Source organism: Eleginops maclovinus, chromosome 6 (genome assembly GCF_036324505.1).
Source record: "Eleginops maclovinus isolate JMC-PN-2008 ecotype Puerto Natales chromosome 6, JC_Emac_rtc_rv5, whole genome shotgun sequence".
Lineage (NCBI taxonomy): Eukaryota > Metazoa > Chordata > Actinopteri > Perciformes > Eleginopidae > Eleginops > Eleginops maclovinus.
In genome coordinates this window covers 11,702,110-11,722,745 of record NC_086354.1, presented here as the reverse complement: position 1 = coordinate 11,722,745, position 20,636 = coordinate 11,702,110, and the positions used below count along the sequence as shown (strand labels likewise).

Genomic DNA, 20,636 nt, shown 5'->3' with positions numbered 1-20,636 from the left:
AGAAAACATCGGAGCATGACTTGGAGCCCTGTGCCTCCTTCCACTGCGTAATAGAGTATGCTAATGTTGGTAGATGAGTGATTTAACTCCAAATACTCCCGGAAAACAGCATGCAAGTGGAGATATTATTGAATTAATAATAAAGAAAGCAGAAAAGGGAAAGGAAAAACAACTGAACATGATCATCTGTGGTTTTATGTTATAGTCTTGGGGTTTGATGTAATCTGTAATTGGTCTCGGAACTACAGTACAATTGAAGCTTTTTATTGGATTAGCTTCAGGGTGCTGGGAGGGTGGGGGAAGCTGTATTGCTTTGTAAGGTTAACATGAGGGTGAGCCGTTAGTGCAGAGGCAAGCATATGTAAAGCATGCCCTCTTCTTACGCACACATCGTATGATTCACACAAGATCCTGACTGTGGTATAATGTTGGGTCAAAGGTCTCCTCTGGTTTAATTGCTTTAATCTATAATGGTTGCTTGTAGTTATCGGCAGAGCCATAATTTCACTCTGTGTGTGTGTGTGTGTGTGTGTGTGTGTGTGTGGGTCTGTGAGATTGCCATGGTCCCATGTAACAACCATGACCTTGGACGGAAGAGGATATAGATCTCTGCTCTCATCGGAGAGCACCAGAAATAGACAGCAAGCACGAGCAGCGAGCACCCTCATGATTTTCCCGTCCACCTCCTCTTCCATCGTTAATCCCCCTCTTTCATATGTTCCCTTCTCTCCGTGGCCTCCATCTCTTCTTCTTTTTCTTATTCTACTTCTTCTTTTCCACTTCCTTCTTTTTGGTCTCAAGTAGAGGTGTAAACGGTTGGAGAGCCACTGTACCTTTGTATTCTGTAATGGGGTGGAGCTCCTTTATCTGCTCAACACAGGCCCATACACCGTGGCTGTATGTATGTGCACATGCACGACCAAATACACGCATCCTATCGTAATGTATGGCTGGGGGGCAGTTTGGTGTTCTTGGTCCAGAGAATAGTGTCATGAATTCCTGGGGCTGGGTGATGGATGGGGTTATAAATACAGCTCAGTGACACAGAAGGATTCTGCTGTGAGGGCTTCACCTCATGGATTCAGTTTTTTTGTGTGTGTTTGTGTGTGTGTGTGTGTGTGTGTGTGTGTTTGAGGGAGAGCTAAAGAGAGTGAGACTGAAATTACACAGACAAATCCACAGGAGAGAATCTGCGTGATAAAACAAAAGTTTTAATAACAATAAGGACAAAAAAAGAAAAAAGGAAAAGGTGTAGTTCTTCAAAAAGCTAAATAACCCACACATGTATCCTATTGATCACTCGCAGAGCCTTTGTGTGTGTGTTTCTGTGTAGCCAGTGGTTTCTGGATACGTTTTTTAGTAAGATTATTCTGTTTTAAAGGATGAACAATTGAACATTTTTATGTTAGTGTTGCGGTTTGACATCAGGTGTAATAACTTTCCTACAGAGTAGATCAACTACTACGTCACGTCTGTAAACATGAAGCTGCAGTCAGCAGCTGGCAGGCTTAGCTTAACGTAAAAGTGTGAAAATAGATTTGCCTACAAGAACCTTAAAATCTTACAAAGGTTGTATCTCTTTAATATGTGTACTGACCGGAGACTAAAACAAGCATTTGCAGTTTTATGGGGGTTTACAGGAAGTCACTGCCCCCTATAAAGCCACAAATAATCACTTTTTACAGCTTGGCTTTTGCTCACATTAAACAAGGAGATGAAATGCAGAATGTGCCTGTTTAAAAATAATAGAAAAAGCCTCTGGACTATTTTTATTGGCATGTATAATAATACATTTATTTTTTCTTCTATGATGTGAACACATATAAACAGAACTTTAGCTAATGAACTTCAGTACAACCATAGAATAAATATGTTTCTGACCTTTTATTGCTTTTTTTTTTTTTTTTTTACTGTTTTGCATGCTTTATTGAGTGAACTCATCACATATAACTCTATGTTGCATCAGTGTGTATATCATTCAATTTAGACAAGTTGATCAAGAGAACAGCAACACATTCTTTCAGTTCTCATCAGTAAGGTCCCGAACATGTGTCTGCCTTTAACAGCTAGTCCTGAAGTTGAACAATTTTTAAGCTTGAATGATTCCAGTCGGATGCACAGTTCATTAATGTCAAGGGAAGCCTTCCCCCAGTGTGTGATGTCTGATGGCTGTAGTCAAGTTTGGGAATAAGTGGGCCCCCGCCACATCTGGTGACCCCCCCCCCCTCTGAACAAGCCCTTAACTGCTGCTCAAATCACTGATCACTGGGCCTTGACCACTTTCTATCTGCCACTTGAAAAAACACACACACACACACACACACACACACACACACACACACACACACACACACACACACACACACACACACACACACACACACACACACACACACACACACACACACACACACACACACACACACACACACACACACACACACACACACTTTCTGTTCTCCTCCCACTCCCACCTCCTATCCCAGCATGTTCTGACCTTTAATTTGTCAAAATTGAATTTGGTTGTTTCCGTACCTCTCCCTCTCTTTCTGTTTTTCGCTTCTTGTTTGCTCTGCAGGCTTGGCTCGTGCCGGGGCTGTGAAAGGCTGCATTAGCCAGTTTTGCAAACAAACAGCCGAGGATTTGGGTCAGCCGTAGCTATAGTGTGTTTGCTGACCAGCGCTTCAACCTTTTCCTCTGCTGATGAACAGCTGTGTTTTATGAGAGAAAAATACCTGAGGACTTTAACTGCCAGAAAATATCTGTGTAGATTGTTCTTGATTTTACCTTACAGATCACATTAATATGAAAAATTAGTATAGATTTTTTATCAGCACATTTTTGAAATTGTTCAATGTATGTACATCCTTCAGTGTTCAAGATTTGAAATAACCTTAGTGGACAAAGGTAGCATTTCTTTAGCTTCTTGCAAGTCACAAATGCTTATCTCTTTGCTTATCTTTTTGTCAACCCTGATTGCTGATTTGTAGAACCTCTGTTGTGGAAATTTGTCTTGAGACACTAAAAGAGCTTAAGCTTTTGATGCATTGATATTGTCAAACAGGGTCAAGCTTAAAACATGTTTCTCTGTTGGTTAGGGATGTTTTTCTGGAATAATTCCCTTCTGAATTTCCCTGCAGCACATCCGCCACTTATCTTCTTTAGCTTCAGTGTTTGGCTAGTTATGCTTGCTCTGTCTTGTTGTTTACTGCTTGATGTCCAAGAAGGGGCAAATTGGCTTAACTTCGAGTTGACGGAGGCAGCAGGGAAAACAGACAAGTTGCCAGACAGACAATTACTGCAGGGGTGTGTGCAGATGGCATATGGGTGTCCAAAAACAGTAGCAACCTGTATAAGCACACATTTATATGGTAACATTTCCTAACTCCACTCTCCACTGCTGTGGCTCACTCGTGTGATTCTGAGCCAATTTACCCGCATGTGACCAATGACTGGGTGACAGGTGTGTGTGTATGTGTGTGTCTGTGTGTGTGTGTGTGTGTGTGTGTGTGTGTGTGTGTGTGTGTGCGTGCATGTGTTCTTGTCATATCAGGAGGGCTGTCATAGGACTAACAGAGCCCCAAAAAGGTCAAGAAAAAGACAAAAAGGGAGAAACACGTGAACATTTAGAGAGAAAGACAGAATTATTGTTATTACTCTGTGTGAAAAGCTTTATGTATTACCGCTCATACATTCTGCACAAGCTGATTTCATTTAGTTTTTTAAATGAATGATGGGATGCGTCACAGTTTGAGCTGTGGAGGCGTATGTGTCCGTGGTTTGTTCTGCAAGCTACGGATTCTTCAAGGTCTTTGGTTTGTGTGTGCCCATGTGTGCGCACACTTATGGGTGTATGTTTGTGTGGATGTTTTGTTGCTCTTTGCCCTTGATGAGGTGTTCGCATATTCGTGGAAGAAGATTATTAAAAAAAACAAGTGTCTGGATCTGACTGGGTGTCACAGTTCAACACTGTAAGCGTTCAACCAGCATGCACAGAGAAACTCACACACACACACACACACACACACACACACACACACACACACACACACACACACACACACACACACACACACACACACACACACACACACACACACACACACACACACACACACACACACACACACACACACTGTAGAGCCTCTTCAAGCGACAAACTAGGGCGGTGCTCCTGTCATAGTCTGTCAGAATGGCATCTTTTCTGTTATGCTAGTGCTGCCAGTGGACGTGAAATAGCAGAGTAGGCTAATGTACTTTCTGCCATAGCGGAAGGGGGAGGGAGATCCAAAAATGCAATCTCAACGAGGTACAGTTCATCCCATACATGAATATTAACAAACATTTTTAGCTTTGCGCGCCATCTGCCTTTTTGGGTTGCCAGGCTTTTTTTTCCATATTCAAGGCTTTGGAGGAGGTTTTCAATAAACCATGTGCATTCCTTTTAGAAATCACTTCAGTAAAGCAGCCGCCTTGAAAAAGAGCTTCTTAACAGCCCGTTTATTCCCATCTGTGTGACTGCAGTGTAGGAGGAATCTCCAGTTGTTATCCTGATTTATCTTACCTGAAGTTGGGTTAGCTGTGTTTGATTTTTGCTGGTTTATAAAATCCAACCTCACAGTTTAAACACACAGAGCTTTTGATAAATAGTTTTGTTTTGCTCATAAAATAAGATTCCTCTTTGTATGAATTTGAAAAGGATAATGTTTTAATAAAAAGGAAGCATGTCATCCCCTCTTCCTGTCTATCTGTGGCTTTACTACACTATCTGATGAAAAAAAGGAAAAACATCGGTCTATATTTACTTCTTTAACACTATAGACACTCATATAGATGTGATATTGGTACGGTTGAATTATTAAGATTTTGATTAAATCAAGCTCATTTAAAAAATAGATTTATGTTGAAGCAAATTATTATCAAGATCAAATAATCAATCCAGTCAAACGCTCATCAGTTTTTCGATGCAATTTAAAGATAAATGATTATTATTGTTACTTTGATTATGCTTTGATTCACTTTTCAATTAACTCATTATTACACAACCATCCACTATTTAGCCGTGCATGTAAAAGCTAATTGAATTTTATTGCTGTTTCCCAGAATCACTTTTTACCTTCAGTGATCTGCTCCTGACTATCACTCATTGGAAAAGCTATAGGCTACTGTGTAATTATCTGTTCAACCCAATTTAATTCTGTGTTTGTCGAAGTGTGGAGGATCAACATTACATTTTTCTGAGCAGAACGGGAAGTCAGAAAGCAAGGGCAATTGAACTGAATCAAAGAAGAATTAGGATTAGAATTTAATTTAAATCCCTTGAATTATTCATAGACACATTCAGTTTGCAGAAAGCTATCATACTCAAATAAGAATAACATTTTCTCTCCTAAACCGTGCTAGATCCCATCATCCTGCCAAAATCACTCATTGAAATAAGGAAATGACATTGGGATGAGCCCACTTTAGGGAAAACACACAAATTAAAGTGTGAATACAATTCATAGCAGATTCGCTTTAAAATCAATCAGTTTTAATGGCAATGTGGTGCATTCTCATAAAAATAACGGCACAGAAAACCCATAAAAAGGAGCTCAAAATAAAGGATTGTTGACCTCAACTAATTGTTAAACTGCATGTAGGCCTAAAATAGCTCATCAGCTAGAAAACACATTTATATGTTGAGTAATTCAATATGGTCAATTATGAGTAAAACATACCTGAGATGATATGTTAAAACACATTTGACAAAGACGATGTAAAATAAACCTATTCAAATGTAAACTGAATTTTGTCAAATCCCATCTTGAATGTCCCCTCATAAAATACTGCCCATTTATAGGCTTAAACATACATGCCAGGTATAAGATAGTTAACCTGACGTCATGCATTGATGTATGTCTTCAATAGTTCAAGGATAGAAATGATATAGAGTAACACACAGCTTCAATGAAATACCATGAAGGATGAGTGCACAGAAGGAGAGAGAAAAACTAAGAGAAAGAGGACTGATTGAGTGCCTCTGGTGGTTTGTGGATGAGTGGAGAGATGACTGATGAAAAGACAGCCAGAGAGAGGAGTGGCAGTCTAGCTGCGATGCCAGTTGGTTCCTAAAGTTCAGAGCTCAACTCTTCCCACTCCTTCATCCTGCTCTCAGGCGGAGAACTGCACTCTCAGTGGAGTGGAAGCAGAGGAAGGTGTGTGTGTGTGGTGGCACCAATACTGAGATATTGGGTGCATCAGTGTGTGTATTTGTGTGGAGTTGTATAACTGTTTTATTTATTGCATCTGGGTGTATTTGAGTACAGTAAGTTATCTCGGTATATAGAGCAAGCTGGAAAGCCTTTATGTACTAGAGAATGTATTTGAGTTTATACGCTACTGTTTATTTTATTTTCCGTTTCATTGACAGTTAAACAATAGATTTTAATTTGAGCAATAATATATTTCCCCTTAAAAATATTTAAGTTGTTTTATTTGTTTAACATTTCGGAAAACTGAGGGTGAGATTAGAAACTGGTGAGATTAAGCGTAAAAACAGCAGGTGAAACAACTAGTCTGGCTCGTTCAAAATCTTCCAATTTGTTTAATTAGCATAAAAGAGGGCAAAGCCAGGCTAGCTGCTTCTTCCTGTTTCCAGTTTGTATGCTATGCAAAGCTAAGCAGCTGTGGCCAATTGTCTAATATTTAGTGAACAGACACGAGTAGTATAGATCAACTCATCCAACTCTAAGGTGTATTTCCAAATTATTAGTATAGTCAGATTTAACATGAATAAGAAGAACCTATAATTACGTAATACCAAAATGTATACATGTATATATCATAACCTTTGCAATACAGTATATATTTCAGAGTTATTTTCTATTTAACAGAAGGGATCAGCATCTCATTTGCTTATTCTCTCACTTTTTCTCTTCTCTTTCTATTACCAGAAGATTTTCTGCCACAGGAGCACCTTGATTGCTTTGAACTGTACATGTCAGCATTTTCTTACTGCAGGAAAACAACTTTTGGGATGTGTGGGGACATTAAACCTGGGTGAAAAGTGCTTTAAGCTGATCAACAGCAAACAATGAGGCTTATACACGTAGCATCAGCATGTGGAATGTCGTGTCAGCAATCCCCCCGTTCCCCCTTCGTTAAATATAACATCTACCAATGTAATATCCTTTTTACTGAGCTGAAAAGATCTTATGAACTCATTATGTAGTCACATATTGTACTCTATATTAAGTCTGCGTGGTGGTCTTATTGAGCAGTCTTTCTCTTTGTGCCACTGGCACCCTCCTAATGTGTGTGACTCAGTGTGTGAGTGAGTGTGTGTGTATAAGCATCCTGGTGTCTTTGTGCTCCAGTCTGGCTGTTGGCAGCTCCGTTGGATTCTTGGCAGGTGGATCACAGCTTCTTGCAGCCCAGCTGAAGAAGTGGAGACAGACCAGAGAGAGAGAGGCAGAGAGACATTAACAAGCAGGGGTGGAGAAAGAAGAGAAGGGGGAGAAAGAGATTGAGAGGGAGAGAGAATCCCAAATGGGAGGAAACATCAGTGAAAGGAGAAATAAAGAGACACTGAAGGAGACAAAGACAGCGCGATAGAGTTTGGGGTTTCTGCACACGATTCCGAGTACTCATTTCTTTACGGCATTTGTAGAGGAATTTACAAACGTCTACCCTACCGACTCATCCTCTTTCACTCCCAGAATGTAAACCTCACAGTTTGGTGCCGAAAATCAATAAGACAGCATGTCTCTGTGCAATCGAACAACTCTTACAGTAATCAGGACACATGTGCATTCGTATGGATCTGTGCATTTATGCCCCGCGATGAAAGCCTAGGAAGAATTAGATATGAATGTGTGTGTGTGTGTGTGTGTGTGTGTGTGTGTGTGTGTGTGTGTGTGTGTGTGTGTGTGTGCGTGCGCTTGAGTGAAAAAAGAAAATCTGAAAAATATCTTTGGTTTTAATTATTTTTATGGCGCACTTAAGGGAATATCAATAAAAACTAATGTTGGTTTATTCATTTTAAGAATGGCTTTAATATGTTTTTGCAAATGAATTCCTCTTAGGTTTTGTGGAGGGTTTTTCTTGCATGGAAAGGCTGAGTAAAGATGTGATAGTAGAAATATTTTTGTTTTCGTGTTGTCACAGAGTGCTCAAATTTAGAAGGTGCTCCACTGTGGGTATGATATGACATGTTTATCAGCTCTTCAGCCGGGAGTGTGTGTGTGTGTGTGTGTGTGTGTGTGTGTGTGTGTGTGTGTGTGTGTGTGTGTGTGTGTGTGTGTGTGTGTGTGTGTGTGTGTGTGTGTGTGTGTTTTTTAGAAAGAGAAAAAGAGATACTGGTCATAAAATCCAACATTAGCCTGGCCTGAATGAGTGACTGATGAGCTTAGTGTTTTTATTCTGAGCCAAAGCAGGCCTGGACCAGGCTTAGATTTCACACACACACAATTTAGCCAGTTCCCCTGAGAAAGGAAAGAGAGAGAGGCAGATGGATGGGGAGTGTTTAGAGATGCATAGACAGATAGATAAGAGGTGTGGCTTTGTTTTTGTTTGGGAGAAGAACACTACACATCTTCATAATTCCTCTGTTTTCCCCTCATCCTCGACACACAAACAAACACAGTTTCACACACGCAAATACATTGACTAAATGTAGTGTATACTGGCCATGTCAGCAGACAGGAAGCTATAGCTAATACATAAATGATGAGTCCATTCATTGATTACTAGTGATAAGTGGTATTGACAGGAGGTGTGAGCAGATGAGAAAAAGTGTTGATGTGTAGGTTTATGTACGTGAGTGTTTTCCCAGTGGGCTGCAAAATGGTTTTAGAATATGTAATGGCTTCTATAACACACTAGCTGACTAGATCTTAAGGAACGTTTCTACATGATGAGTGACTCCAGACACACAAAGTGTCTTGAAGGGTAACATTTGTTTTTCTAGCAGTTACTTTTTGTTTTACTTTCCTAGTGTTAAAGACGTCTCAGAGAGTTCTACCTGGGAAATACTCGTATCTGCTTTCGCACCAAGTTAGGTGAGAAGGTCGATACCACTGTATAAATTGTGGAATTAATGCCTGCAGATTATGCTAGCAAAAAGATAACCTAAACCTAAAGACACCTAAACACATTATTACCTATTGCCAAGACTCAAAGTGATACGTTTGAATGATTCTTAATGGTGAACTCAGTTTTGCATATCTGTCCCTTATATCTGACCTCATGACAAACACACATGAAAGCGAGGATACCCGGTCCGGAGGAAGCCCGGGGTCCCCTTCTGGAGCCAGGCCCAGAAGGAGGACTCGTCTGCGAGCGTCTGGTGGTCGGGCTTGCCACGGAGCCTGGCCGGGCACAGCCTGAAAAAGCAACGTGGGCAACACCTCCGCTTCTCCATCCTGCGGGCCCACCACCTACGGGAAACAGCGATGGGGTCGGGTGCGCTGCCAGAAGGGTGGGAGTGAAAGCAGAGGGTCTCGACGGACCAGACCCGGGCGGCAGAAGTTGGCTTTGGGGAAGTGGAACAACACCTCTCTGGGGGGGAAGGAGCTTGTGCGGGAGGTGGAGCGTTGGATCTGGTGGGGCTCACCTCTACGCACAGTGTCGGCTGTGGAACCTTACTTCTTGATAGGGGTTGGACTCTATTCTTCTCCGGAGTTGCCCAAGGTGTGAGGCGCCGGGCAGTGGAAGGAGCACTTTGAGGAACTCCTGAACTCGACAACTCCGTCCTCTATGTTAGAGGCGGAGCTGGAGTATGAAGGGAGATCAACTCCAATCTCACGGATGGAAGTCACTGAGGTACTTAAACAACTCCACAGTGGCAAAGCCCTGGGGGTGGATGAGATCCACCCAGAAATGCTGAAGGCTCTGGATGGAGGGACTGTCATGGTTGACACGTCTCATCAACATTCGAAGGAGTGGCAGACCGGGGTGGTGGTTTCCCCTTTTTAAAAGGGGGATCAGAGGGTGTGTGCCAATTACAGAGGTATCACACTACTCAGGCTCCCCGGGAAAGTTTACTCTAAGGTGCTGGAAAGGAGGGTCCGGCCGATTGTCGAACCTCAGATTGAGGAGGAACAATGCGGTTTTCGTCCTGGTCGTGGAACGACAGACCAGCTTTTTACTCTCGCAAGGATCCTGGAGGGGGCCTGGGAGTACGCTCATCCGGTCTACAAGTGCTTGGGATTTGGAGAAGGCGTATGACCGGATTCCCAGGGAGATACTGTGGGAGGTGTTGCGGGAGTATGGGGTGAGGGGATCTCTACTCAGGGTCATCCAATCTCTGTACTCCCAAAGCGAGAGCTGTGTCCGTGTTCTCAGTAGCATGTCGGACCGATTTCCGGTGAGGGTTGGCCCCCGCCAGGGCTGCGCGAGGCGTAGTCGTGGGGGAAGGGGTCTGCAGTTTGGTGGGCTAAGGATTGCATCACTGCTTTTTGCAGATGATGTGGTCCTAATGGCTTCATCGGTCTGTGACCTTCAGCACTCACTGGATCGGTTCGCGGCCAAGTGTGAAGCGGCTGGGATGAGGATCAGCACTTCCAAAACTGAGGCCATGGTTCTCTGCAGGAAACTGATGGACTGTCCCTCCAGGTAGAGAATGAGGCCTTACCCCAAGTGAAGGAGTTCTAGTATCTCGGGGTCTTGTTCTCGAGTGAGGGAACAATGGAGCGTGACATGGGCTGGAGAATCGGAGCGGAACTGCAGTCGCTTTACCGCACCGTTGTTACGAAAAGAGAGCTGAGCCATATGGCAAAGTTCTCTGTCTACCGGGCCATTTTCGTTCGTACCCTCACCTATGGTCATGAAGGATGGGTCATGACCGAAAGAACGAGATCGCGGATACAAGCGGCCGAAATGGGATTTCTCCGCAGGGTGGCTGGCATCTCCCTTAGGGATAAGGTGAGAAGTTCAGTCATCTGGGAGGGACTCGGAGTAGAACCGCTGCTCCTTCGCGTTGAAAGGAGCCAGTTGATGTGGTTCGGGCACCTAGTGAGGATGCCACCTGGGCGCCTCCCTAGGGAGGTGTTCCAGGCACGTCCAGCTGGGAGACCTAGGACCAGGTGGAGGGATTATATCTCTTCACTGGCCTGGGAGCGCCTTGGAATGCCCCAGTCAGATCTGGTTAATGTGGCCAGGGAAAGGAAAGTTTGGGGCTCTCTGCTGGAGCTGTTACCTCCGCGACCCTGACGGAGAAGCGGGAGAAGATGGATGGATATCAACTATTCCATGATTTAACACAATCATATTAGTGTTGGCTAACTACGAATCTCTTAAATCAAAAACTATCTTTCAGAACATAAACTGAAGCATTGGAGTTGGAAAAACTGATTAATTCCCATGATTTATTCAACAAAAAATCTGATAAAAAGAGGGAAAGGAAACATACTAGAGGAAAACAACAGAGAAAACTTGAGTTCTTTGTGAAAACTGGTTCCATACGTAGGTAGCTAGCTAACAGCCACTGTCAAGCCAAGTCTGAACAGTAACTTGGCAGATGTGAGAGAATAAAAGCTGTTTCAGAGCAAACACAAAATTGAAAATGTACATCTTTGCTCCATGAGATATTAAACAAACTATTTTTATTTTAATTGGGAGAAACTAGTTCCAAGTTTCCATAACCAGCAAATAGTTGCTGATACTGTATTTAAATGGATTTTTTTCAGTGATTTAAGCAAAGGGAGAAAATATATTTTTGTAACTTAAGTGAACCAACACTTTAACAATGTTCCACTTTCCTCGTTATTTTTGTATGGGAAATGCAGGAGAATGTATTGTAGTAAGTGAGTCAGGGAGAATAATTGGTATGACTGACAGTATGTGTGTAAATTCAACAATCCCTGTTGATAGTAGCTTTCATCTCTGAGTGTGTCTGAGTGAGAATGTGTGTGAGCCTCTCCTTTGGATCCTGAAACCACATATTATTATCCTATTATGTCTAATTCTAGTATGCCACTCAAATGACCATAAACTGAGGAAAGCAGTGCAAACGATCTTTAGTCTCAGTCTGAATACACACATGGGCTGGAGGCTGCCTCTGACCTTTATCTGCTCAGCACCTCCCCTAGTATCTCCCTCACTCCCTCTCATTTAATCTGTCTCACTCTCTCTCTCACCTGCGCTACACTGCGCAGCCTCTCTGTTTCATTATACTGCATGCACAATTATTTCTGTACCTGTTTTCTCACGCAAACACCGGTGTGTGTGTGTGTGGCACGCACGCACGCACGCACGCACGCACGCACGCACGCACGCACGCACGCACGCACGCACGCACACACACACACACACACACACACACACACACACACACACACACACACACACACACACACACACACACACACACACACACACACACACACACACACACACACACACACACTAATAGAGCATGACATGCCTCCCTGCTGTCACGGTGTGCTGAGCTGAAGGGAATGACTGGGATTCAGTGAGGGCTGATAAACAGCATGGGTGCGAGAGGAAGAGAAAGAGGGGAAAAGATAGGAAAAGAGGAGGTTGCACCAATTTTACAGTGCCTTTGTTATACCTACAGGCAGTATGGATACACAGAGGGGCTTCTAAACGGGCACTTTCAAACCTCTTCACTTCAGTGATTAGGCTCTTTTGCATTCAGCAGGGCATACTCTGTTTTCTTTTTACTTTGAAATAGTTTTTTTCCAGGTCAATGCTTTTAAGAATTGGAGGGAATACAGAATTGCGCTGCTTTAAAGTGATGCAGTCAGTTTAAATTGCGTCAGGTCAGCGATTCACCCGTCTGATCTTGGATCTGTGGATTGAAAGCATAGGTTCAAAGATTTCAATGGAGGGAAGTTAACCTGAAAGAGCCACAATGAGAGAGAAGAAAGAGAGAAGCAGCAGTCTCTGCAGATGGAAGCTGATTAAATATTAATGGTCAGCGGTGATGAACGCTTGATTAGGACCTCACTGTGCCAAGCCTTAAAAACTGCACACACACACTAACAAGTGACACACAAACACAGGTGGAGAACCGTGCTCCAGTATCTGAGCAGGTTTTCATTATGCCTCCCGCTGCTCAACCTGCCACCTTCCCCTCTTCACTTTTTCTATCACCCCTCGCATCCTCCCTCCACTTCCTCCTGTCACACAGAGATCACATCCACAGAACAAAATGTGGAAATGTACTACTGAGGAACTTTGTCCTTGATGACACTGATACTCCCACAACATTATGAAAGTTGAACCACTAAATCCTTGTTTGTTACTGCAGTTTCAGCTTCATGGACTGAGTTTTTGAGATAACCATATTCAGAAACAATGTCTGGGTAATCCACAGTTTTTGATAGGGACTTTCTTCGATAGTATGAGCAGCGTTCACAGACAGGTCTGTGGATTTACCAGGAATGAGTTTTCATTCTTTGGCTGCATGGAGTGTGGAGTTAAGAACTATTGCAAACTGAGTCATAGGTTGTGGTCTTATCTGTATTCCATTAGGAGAGTAGAATTTGTTTCCCAGTTTGAACATGTTGTTTTTCAGATGGATAGGTCAAGCACAGTGCATCAATACAAATGTGGTATCAACAGTGGTGTTGTTTAAGAGAAAGAAAGAGGGTAAGTGATTGGTATGAGAATCAGCAGATACTTAACGTACCGATATCACACATTGTTACTAAAACAGAATTCACCTCTATTGTATTTGGGTTGTCAGCATCTCAGCAATGTTTAACATGTGATGAAAGGCAATTTGATGTATAACAGGAATTGTGATGAGGTTGCGGTTTAGGCTTACACACTGGATTTCAATAATTACATTTCTTTTAACAGTGAAATATTTAATGTTTCAATGAAGTCAATCTTCCACACAATCTATTGAGACAACTGGACCGCAGCATGTTCCCTCCATTAAATACACTCACCCTGATATACGGCCATTTCGCAAGCCTACAAGGCGACTGTTTCAATATTCAAAAGAGAGCTTTTTTGTGGCATATCACTAAAATATCCAAAATGTAAATGCAACTTTAAAATATACTCTTGCCTCTTTGTCTAGATGCTGTTACACTGACTGACTTTGTGTCCCCTTGAACCATAACAGCTGCAGTACAACCACAGTAATCTTCAAATTGAAATTATAGGTTTACCACTGCTTGTGATTCCACTGCTGTTGTACTCAAAACAAAAGGAACCCTTGTATAAACCATGAAAAAACTGATGATTTTTTTATATAGAAGGTTTTGATGTTATGTGATGCTTTCAAGACTTCTTTAAATTGTATGCTGATAAAAACATTGTTGGAACAAAGTAGGGATTTAGCAATGAAATGCATCTGCAGTATGAGTGTGTTTATGCTTTGTGTTCTCTCTCTGTTCTTGCAGTTACGTTGCTGGACTCTATGTCAGCCTTGGCCGACCTGGGCTGGGAGGCTTACCCAAATGAGGGAGTGAGTATATGTGCGCACGCCCGCCCGCACACACACACACACACACACACACACACACACACACACACACACACACACACACACACACACACACACACACACACACACACACACACACACACACAGTCATCCTCTGTTCTTGTCACAACAATTTGTCACAAGTATAAATCAGATCACAACTAGCGGGTTGTGTTGGGATGTTTTATTTTTCAGTGAAGGCGCAAGACTCAAAGCTAGCAGCTGCAGCAGTAGCACTGGAGTGTGTGTTTTAGGGAGCATTGGGTTCTTCAGCGCTCTTGCTAAATCGGGAGTCTGCAGGGGGAATTTACAAATTATTTCCGCTGCGCTGAAAACGCTGTGGCACTGAACCCTCCATTTGTTACGGTTTGCAATTTTTTAGGATGGAGTTAAGAGACGGGGTGGAGGGGTAAATATTCTTACGTAAAAGGCGATGTCGTGTCCATGTCGGTGTTATCGGCATGTGTGTATGAGGGCTTACATAACTAGCCTTTTGCAGGTATAGGGACCAAGGGAGTCTGAAGTGCAGCCACCATGCATCAGGAAATGACAGGAGAGAAATCAGAGGAGAGGAAGAACGACGGAAGTTTATTGAATAAAGAAATAAGAGTGAGTTCTGTATGTCACTCTAGTGCAAGAGATGTTGAATAGCGCTGAATTAGTTATATTTCCCCTTGAGCTGCACTTCCTTTCCACTATTCAGCGTCAGTGTGTTAAATTGCAGGGTGCCACACGCAGTTTCATGGTTGTGCGCAGCAGAGAGGCAGCTAAAGCTTTCTCAAGCAATCAAGGGTTTCAAATTCACTTTATTGAACTGCTCTCATTGTGTGGCCATATTGTGGTTGTTTGTGGATGTCACTCTTTTTTTCACGAGGTTCTTATAGCAGGAGTGAATGCATGCCATCTGTGAAAAGAGTACACAAGTTACTTTTATTGAAAATATGGTTCAGTTTGGGGTGGCTTAATCATGGCCCCTGAAAAGCACATGTGTTGTTAGTTTACCCTCAAAGAAATGTGTTGGCTGGAAAGTATAAAATATAAATAATAACCTCCGTCTTGTATATCTTTTTTCATGAGCTGTCAACGTGGTGGGGGATCTGGCATCTTCCCCCTGAATGTTTACAGAAACTAAGAGGAAACAGGCTTTATGGGCATACACACAACTCTGCTGTCAAATAAATATGACAAATAGATCAGAGATAACACTGCATGGACTGAGGCATTGTAAAAACAAGTGTTTCTTTACTTTGGGGTCAGGCACAAGCAATATCAGCTGCCAAAGAAATTTGTAAATTGGTTAAAGCTGGTAACGTCTTTGCTTTCATGGTTGTTTTTATTCTGCCTCGCGGCTCATGAATGCAACGTTATCTTCCTCTCAGATAAACATAATCCTCCTTTTTTTTGGCATGTCATTGTTGGTGAAAAATACAAACTTTAATTAGCACAATGCTTCTGCTTCCCAAAATAGCACCCTAGTTTTTTCTTCATGTAGCTATGTCTTTACCATAAAAAAAGAATGTATTTGCCAGGTAAAGAGCTGTAAGGAAAACAGGAGTAAAGCTAGACAAAGCAAGTACATCTGAAGCTGCAAAAACAAACAAGAAACGATTAAATAAAAAAGAAAACAAATTCTGCCAAACAAGTTTTATTATTATTTCTTGTTGGTGAGGCTATTAAGGCCTAGAATAGGCTTCCAATACTGCTGGCAAAGGTAATGTTGATAAATGTTATTATTGTGTAAAGGACAAGAGAATGGCGAAGGTGATAGGAGGGTGATTTACTGAGAAAAGAAAAAAGTGCCAGGGCTGTGAGTAGTCTTATGTTTCATAACAGGAGGATTATCTAGTTGACCTTTGACCTTTAAACCTGAAGATTGGTCTCGAAGAGAAGCAATTCCCACCAATCTGCGACCACTGTCTACCTGAATTACTGCAAAACCACACTTGACCCCTGTAGGTCACGCTTAATCCAAGCCGTGCAGGGCAGGATGTGCCTGAGACTGCGTGGGGCAACCCACTTCTGTCACCAGGCAGGGGAGTTCCTCGTGAGGGACACAAAACAGATACATCTTAATGATGTTTGAAAATGGAGGGGCCCCACTGCATCTCTACTCCCCCAGACTCTCCTGAGCCCTCATTTCCCCCATCCCCTTCTTATTTATTCATGTTCCATCTATGTTCCTTCATTCATCCCCCTTTCTCACTAAACCAGAGCTAGTTACAGGGTTTTGGGGGCCAATTACACCCAACTAGGTGTACCCATCGAGGATTGCAGAACGAAGGATATTATGTTAAGCTGGTGAATTGTTGAACTTAAACCCTTATCCGACGTCTTTGCTTCACTTCAAAGCAATCAAGCGGGCTCCGTGCTGATTGGCCCAGGTGATTGAGGTTTAGGGGGGAGGGTTTCATTCTGAATGTTAATTTCTGTGTTCAGACTGAACTAACACAGGCAACAGTTTTCACTTCATATGTGTTTATAGGAAGAAAGAAGGAGCTTAAACTCTTCAGCCTATCCAAACACTTTCCCAGTTCAGTTTTTGATTGTTTTTTGCCCTCAAGCGGCTGCTGTATCATTAACAAAAATAGGGGCGAGCAAGTTGTTTTCATGTTCATAAACACACCTGTGCTTTACACCAGGCAAATGTGACAATGAACAGACTTGCCAACTAGGGAAATAAGTGGCTCACCAGGAAGTGGCAGTAATCCAGCCACTCCAAACTCTGCTTACAAAGAAATAAACAAAGACATCATAAAGCCCTCTTTATCCCTCAATGACTATTCCCATAAATGCTTTAATCACCACTCCCTGGGGACTCAGCTTTGTGTGTTTGTGTGTGTGCGGGGGTGTGTGTGACCGTCCTGTGATGTCCGACTGGTCTCAGCTCTGCACAGATGGGTCTATTTAGCTGCCAGGCGCGCCTGTAATTTACCAACATTCATTCCTCTCTTCACTCGCTTTCTTTCTTTTCCTCCCTCGTTTCTGGTTTTGTTCTTTTAATTGAATCGAGTGCTCTCAGCGCATAATGTCGAGCATGACTCTAGTGATACATTCCTTTATATTTTTATCTTCAAACTCTAAACTGACTGTCAGGGAAATCTGTGTCTGCAGGAGCTTAAACAATCTTCTGCCTCTTTTCCCCTCGACTCTTCCTTCTCTCTGTTTCTGCAGATGAAGACTGTTGGGTCGGGATCAAGAGAGACGGTTTTGTTCGAGCTCCAATTCATACACAGTAGAGGTTTTAGCGGAGGCTGTGGGGGATTAAAAGCATCTGAGTGTGTGTGGGTCTATGTGAGAATGTGTGTGTTTTTTATGTGGGTCTGTTTTAGCGCTCAGGACTTGGAGGTGAAATGCGTCAAGCTTTTGCGGGGTTGTTGGGCCGTCACATTAGATTACCCTCAAGAAACCAGTCTTAGCTTGGACTACCTTCTTGAGAGTTTCTCTAAGTCTTTTTTGCAGCTTTTTATTGGCCTGTTTTCTCTCTTTTCTTTATTCATTACTTTCTCTTCACTCAGGTCATATACCGTTCGACTTTCATTTGATTTAGGAACCGCTAAGGAGGACAGGTAGTTAGCCCCGTGGGTCTTGGTGTAGGCAAGTGTGTGTGCACATGTGAGTGTGTGTATCATGCCTGTATGTATGCACCGGTGTCTTTGTTTACATGCCTGGACTACTGTAAGGTGATATGTGCTCATCACTCTGGAGCTTAGAGGTTCAGTCTAAAGATGATGACAGGAGCTCAGAACAAAGATGGTGGTCCTCTCATCCCTTACCACAGGCTCAAGACTCACCCAGTGTGTGTGTGTGTGTGTGTGTGTGTGTGTGTGTGTGTGTGTGTGTGTGTGTGTGTGTGTGTGTGTGTGTGTGTGTGTGTGTGTGTGTGTGTGTGTGTGTGTGTGTGTGTGTGTGCTCAGGGTTGCGGGGGTGTGTGTATAGGAAAATCAAGTTAGTTTCCCCTTGAAAGGATCAGATATCTTGAGACACTGAAACCACTTTGGTTTATTTTCATTTTTCTTTAAGGAATAGAAATGTTCTTTTTCTTTGTGTGCAATGGTATATATGTGTGCGTAGATAGAAATGTTTTTGTGCTTATGCGAGAAGTGTTCTCAATTACTGCCTTAGTCAGAAGTGGAAACAGATGGTGGCGGATGACGGGAGACAAAGTAGCTCTGTCCTACCTACTCCTTCGCTCCCTCTTTCTCTCCATGTGTCTCTCATACACACTCTTACCCCTTAAGCACTAAATCACGCATTCACTCTAGAAAAACATGCTCACTCTATGCACACGTGCGGCATGGACAAAGACAGTACTTCAGTCATCTTGACACACATCATCACTCATATACACCCAGACATGAAAATAGAATGAGCAGGCTTAGCGTCGGTTTGCACTGAAACCACAGTTCATTGAACTTGGGCCCAGTTTCCCAAAAGCAAACTATTGGACTGGGATCCCCTTTGTCCATTGACGAGCGATGGAACAGGACGATCTCACAGGCGAGTGGTGCTGTTGTCGAGCTGGACCTAGGCTGCAGCTGAACGTCACACTAACTCTTGATTTTAAATGTTTTAGTTGAAGAGATTGTCCCTTTGATTGTATCTTCTAGACCCATTTGACTTTTTCTTCTCCCTAAACCTCCTTTTATCTATCCTCAGTGGGAGGAGATCAGTGTGATGGATGAGAGGAACACGCCCATGAGGACGTACCAGGTGTGCAACGTCATGGAGGCCAACCAGAACAACTGGCTGAGGACGCGCCACATCAGCCGTGAGGGAGCGCAGCGCGTCCACATAGAGATCAAGTTCACACTGAGGGACTGTAACAGCCTGCCCGGGGTTCCTGGTACCTGCAAGGAGGTGAGGGTCCATTCACAGACACACATACAAGTGATGATACACATGCAAGCTTTTGAACCCACAAGCAGTATGGTGGCATTTAACAAATATCTTTGCATCTGCTGTTTGTTTAGGCCCTTCTGTTGCACTCACAATGCTTATTTGTTCACTCTTGGTGAGCAAGACACTGAATTTTGACGAGCTCCATGAGTACTGATGTGTAGCTGTGTGCACTTTTTAAATTATTTGGAGGGAAGCAAGTAAAAAAAGAAAAGACATTTGATTTGGAGGTATTGGATATGTTTAAAATCTGGGGTTTGTCTCTACATCTACAAATATATTCTTTGACTAGTAAGTACTCTTAGTCTAACCCTATAACCTTCTCATCTCTAATGTTTAACTAACTCAGTAGATACATATTGTATTTGTGATGAATATTCTTTAATTACAAATTGGACCCTACAGCACACGCAGCAGGCACTTTGTTTACCGTGCTTAGCTAATCAACTAAATCAGCAAATTAACTCCAATAACACTTCTCTGCGTTTTCAATTAAACCTGTCTGATCTTCATATTTTCTCCAATAAAATTATGTATTATGGCTTTTGCTGCTTCCCTTTTACTGCGGAAAATAATCTAGAAACTCGACATAGCAAAAACATAAATAGAATGAGCAGCAGAAAAGCACTCAAAATTAGCTTTTTGTTCTAAGATTAGGTTGTCAGTTAACATAATACATAACACTAAATCAGTCTGAGTCTGTATTGAATGATTTCAGTAACACACATGGTCTTATAGTAAATCCTCACATATATAAGTTCAAGGTATGTGCTTATAATGAAATCAATATGTATTCTGCACCTTGTACTAAATGGTACTGCAGAGCAGCAAAAAGTGCATCTTAAATATTTTCATGATTTTATTTTTCAATATTTTCCATTCCATTCTCACAAACACACAGATGATATTCAGTTTAACGGCCAATGAATAAATACATAAATAGGCGAAAGGCAGGAAAAGAATGGCGAGAGAAAGCTGCTGAATAAAATTGACGACGCTCTAGAGGCTTCATTTGTGGATCCTCGTATATTTTAACTTGTAATATATCTTTTTTTACTGTCCCCCTCTCAGTCATAGGAGCCTGATATCGCTGCTCCTCTGTATTCATTTCTCTTTACTTTGTCTGCCCTCTGCACCCTTTTCACTCTCATTACATCTCCAGAATGAGTAGTGGAGATAATATGAGACAGTGCAGAGCTGCACTTTGATGAAACTGCAGACAGTGTTGCTGACTGGCCTGTGAGACAGATGGACTGAGACTTGAAAAGAAGCAGAAGAATAGCTGGAGAGCTATGGG

General features: G+C 42.5%; 1 protein-coding gene across 2 annotated transcripts in view; it reads left to right on the top strand.

The window, feature by feature from the left end:
- epha4b (eph receptor A4b) overlaps positions 1–20,636 on the top strand; it is an 80,148-nt gene that overhangs the window by 2,593 nt on the left and 56,919 nt on the right. For both annotated transcript variants that reach the window (XM_063885486.1, XM_063885485.1), the window contains exons 2-3: positions 14,361–14,425; positions 19,100–19,300. In XM_063885486.1, coding sequence (XP_063741556.1) covers positions 14,361–14,425; positions 19,100–19,300 — 266 coding nt within the window. The remainder of the gene's footprint in view (positions 1–14,360; positions 14,426–19,099; positions 19,301–20,636) is intronic.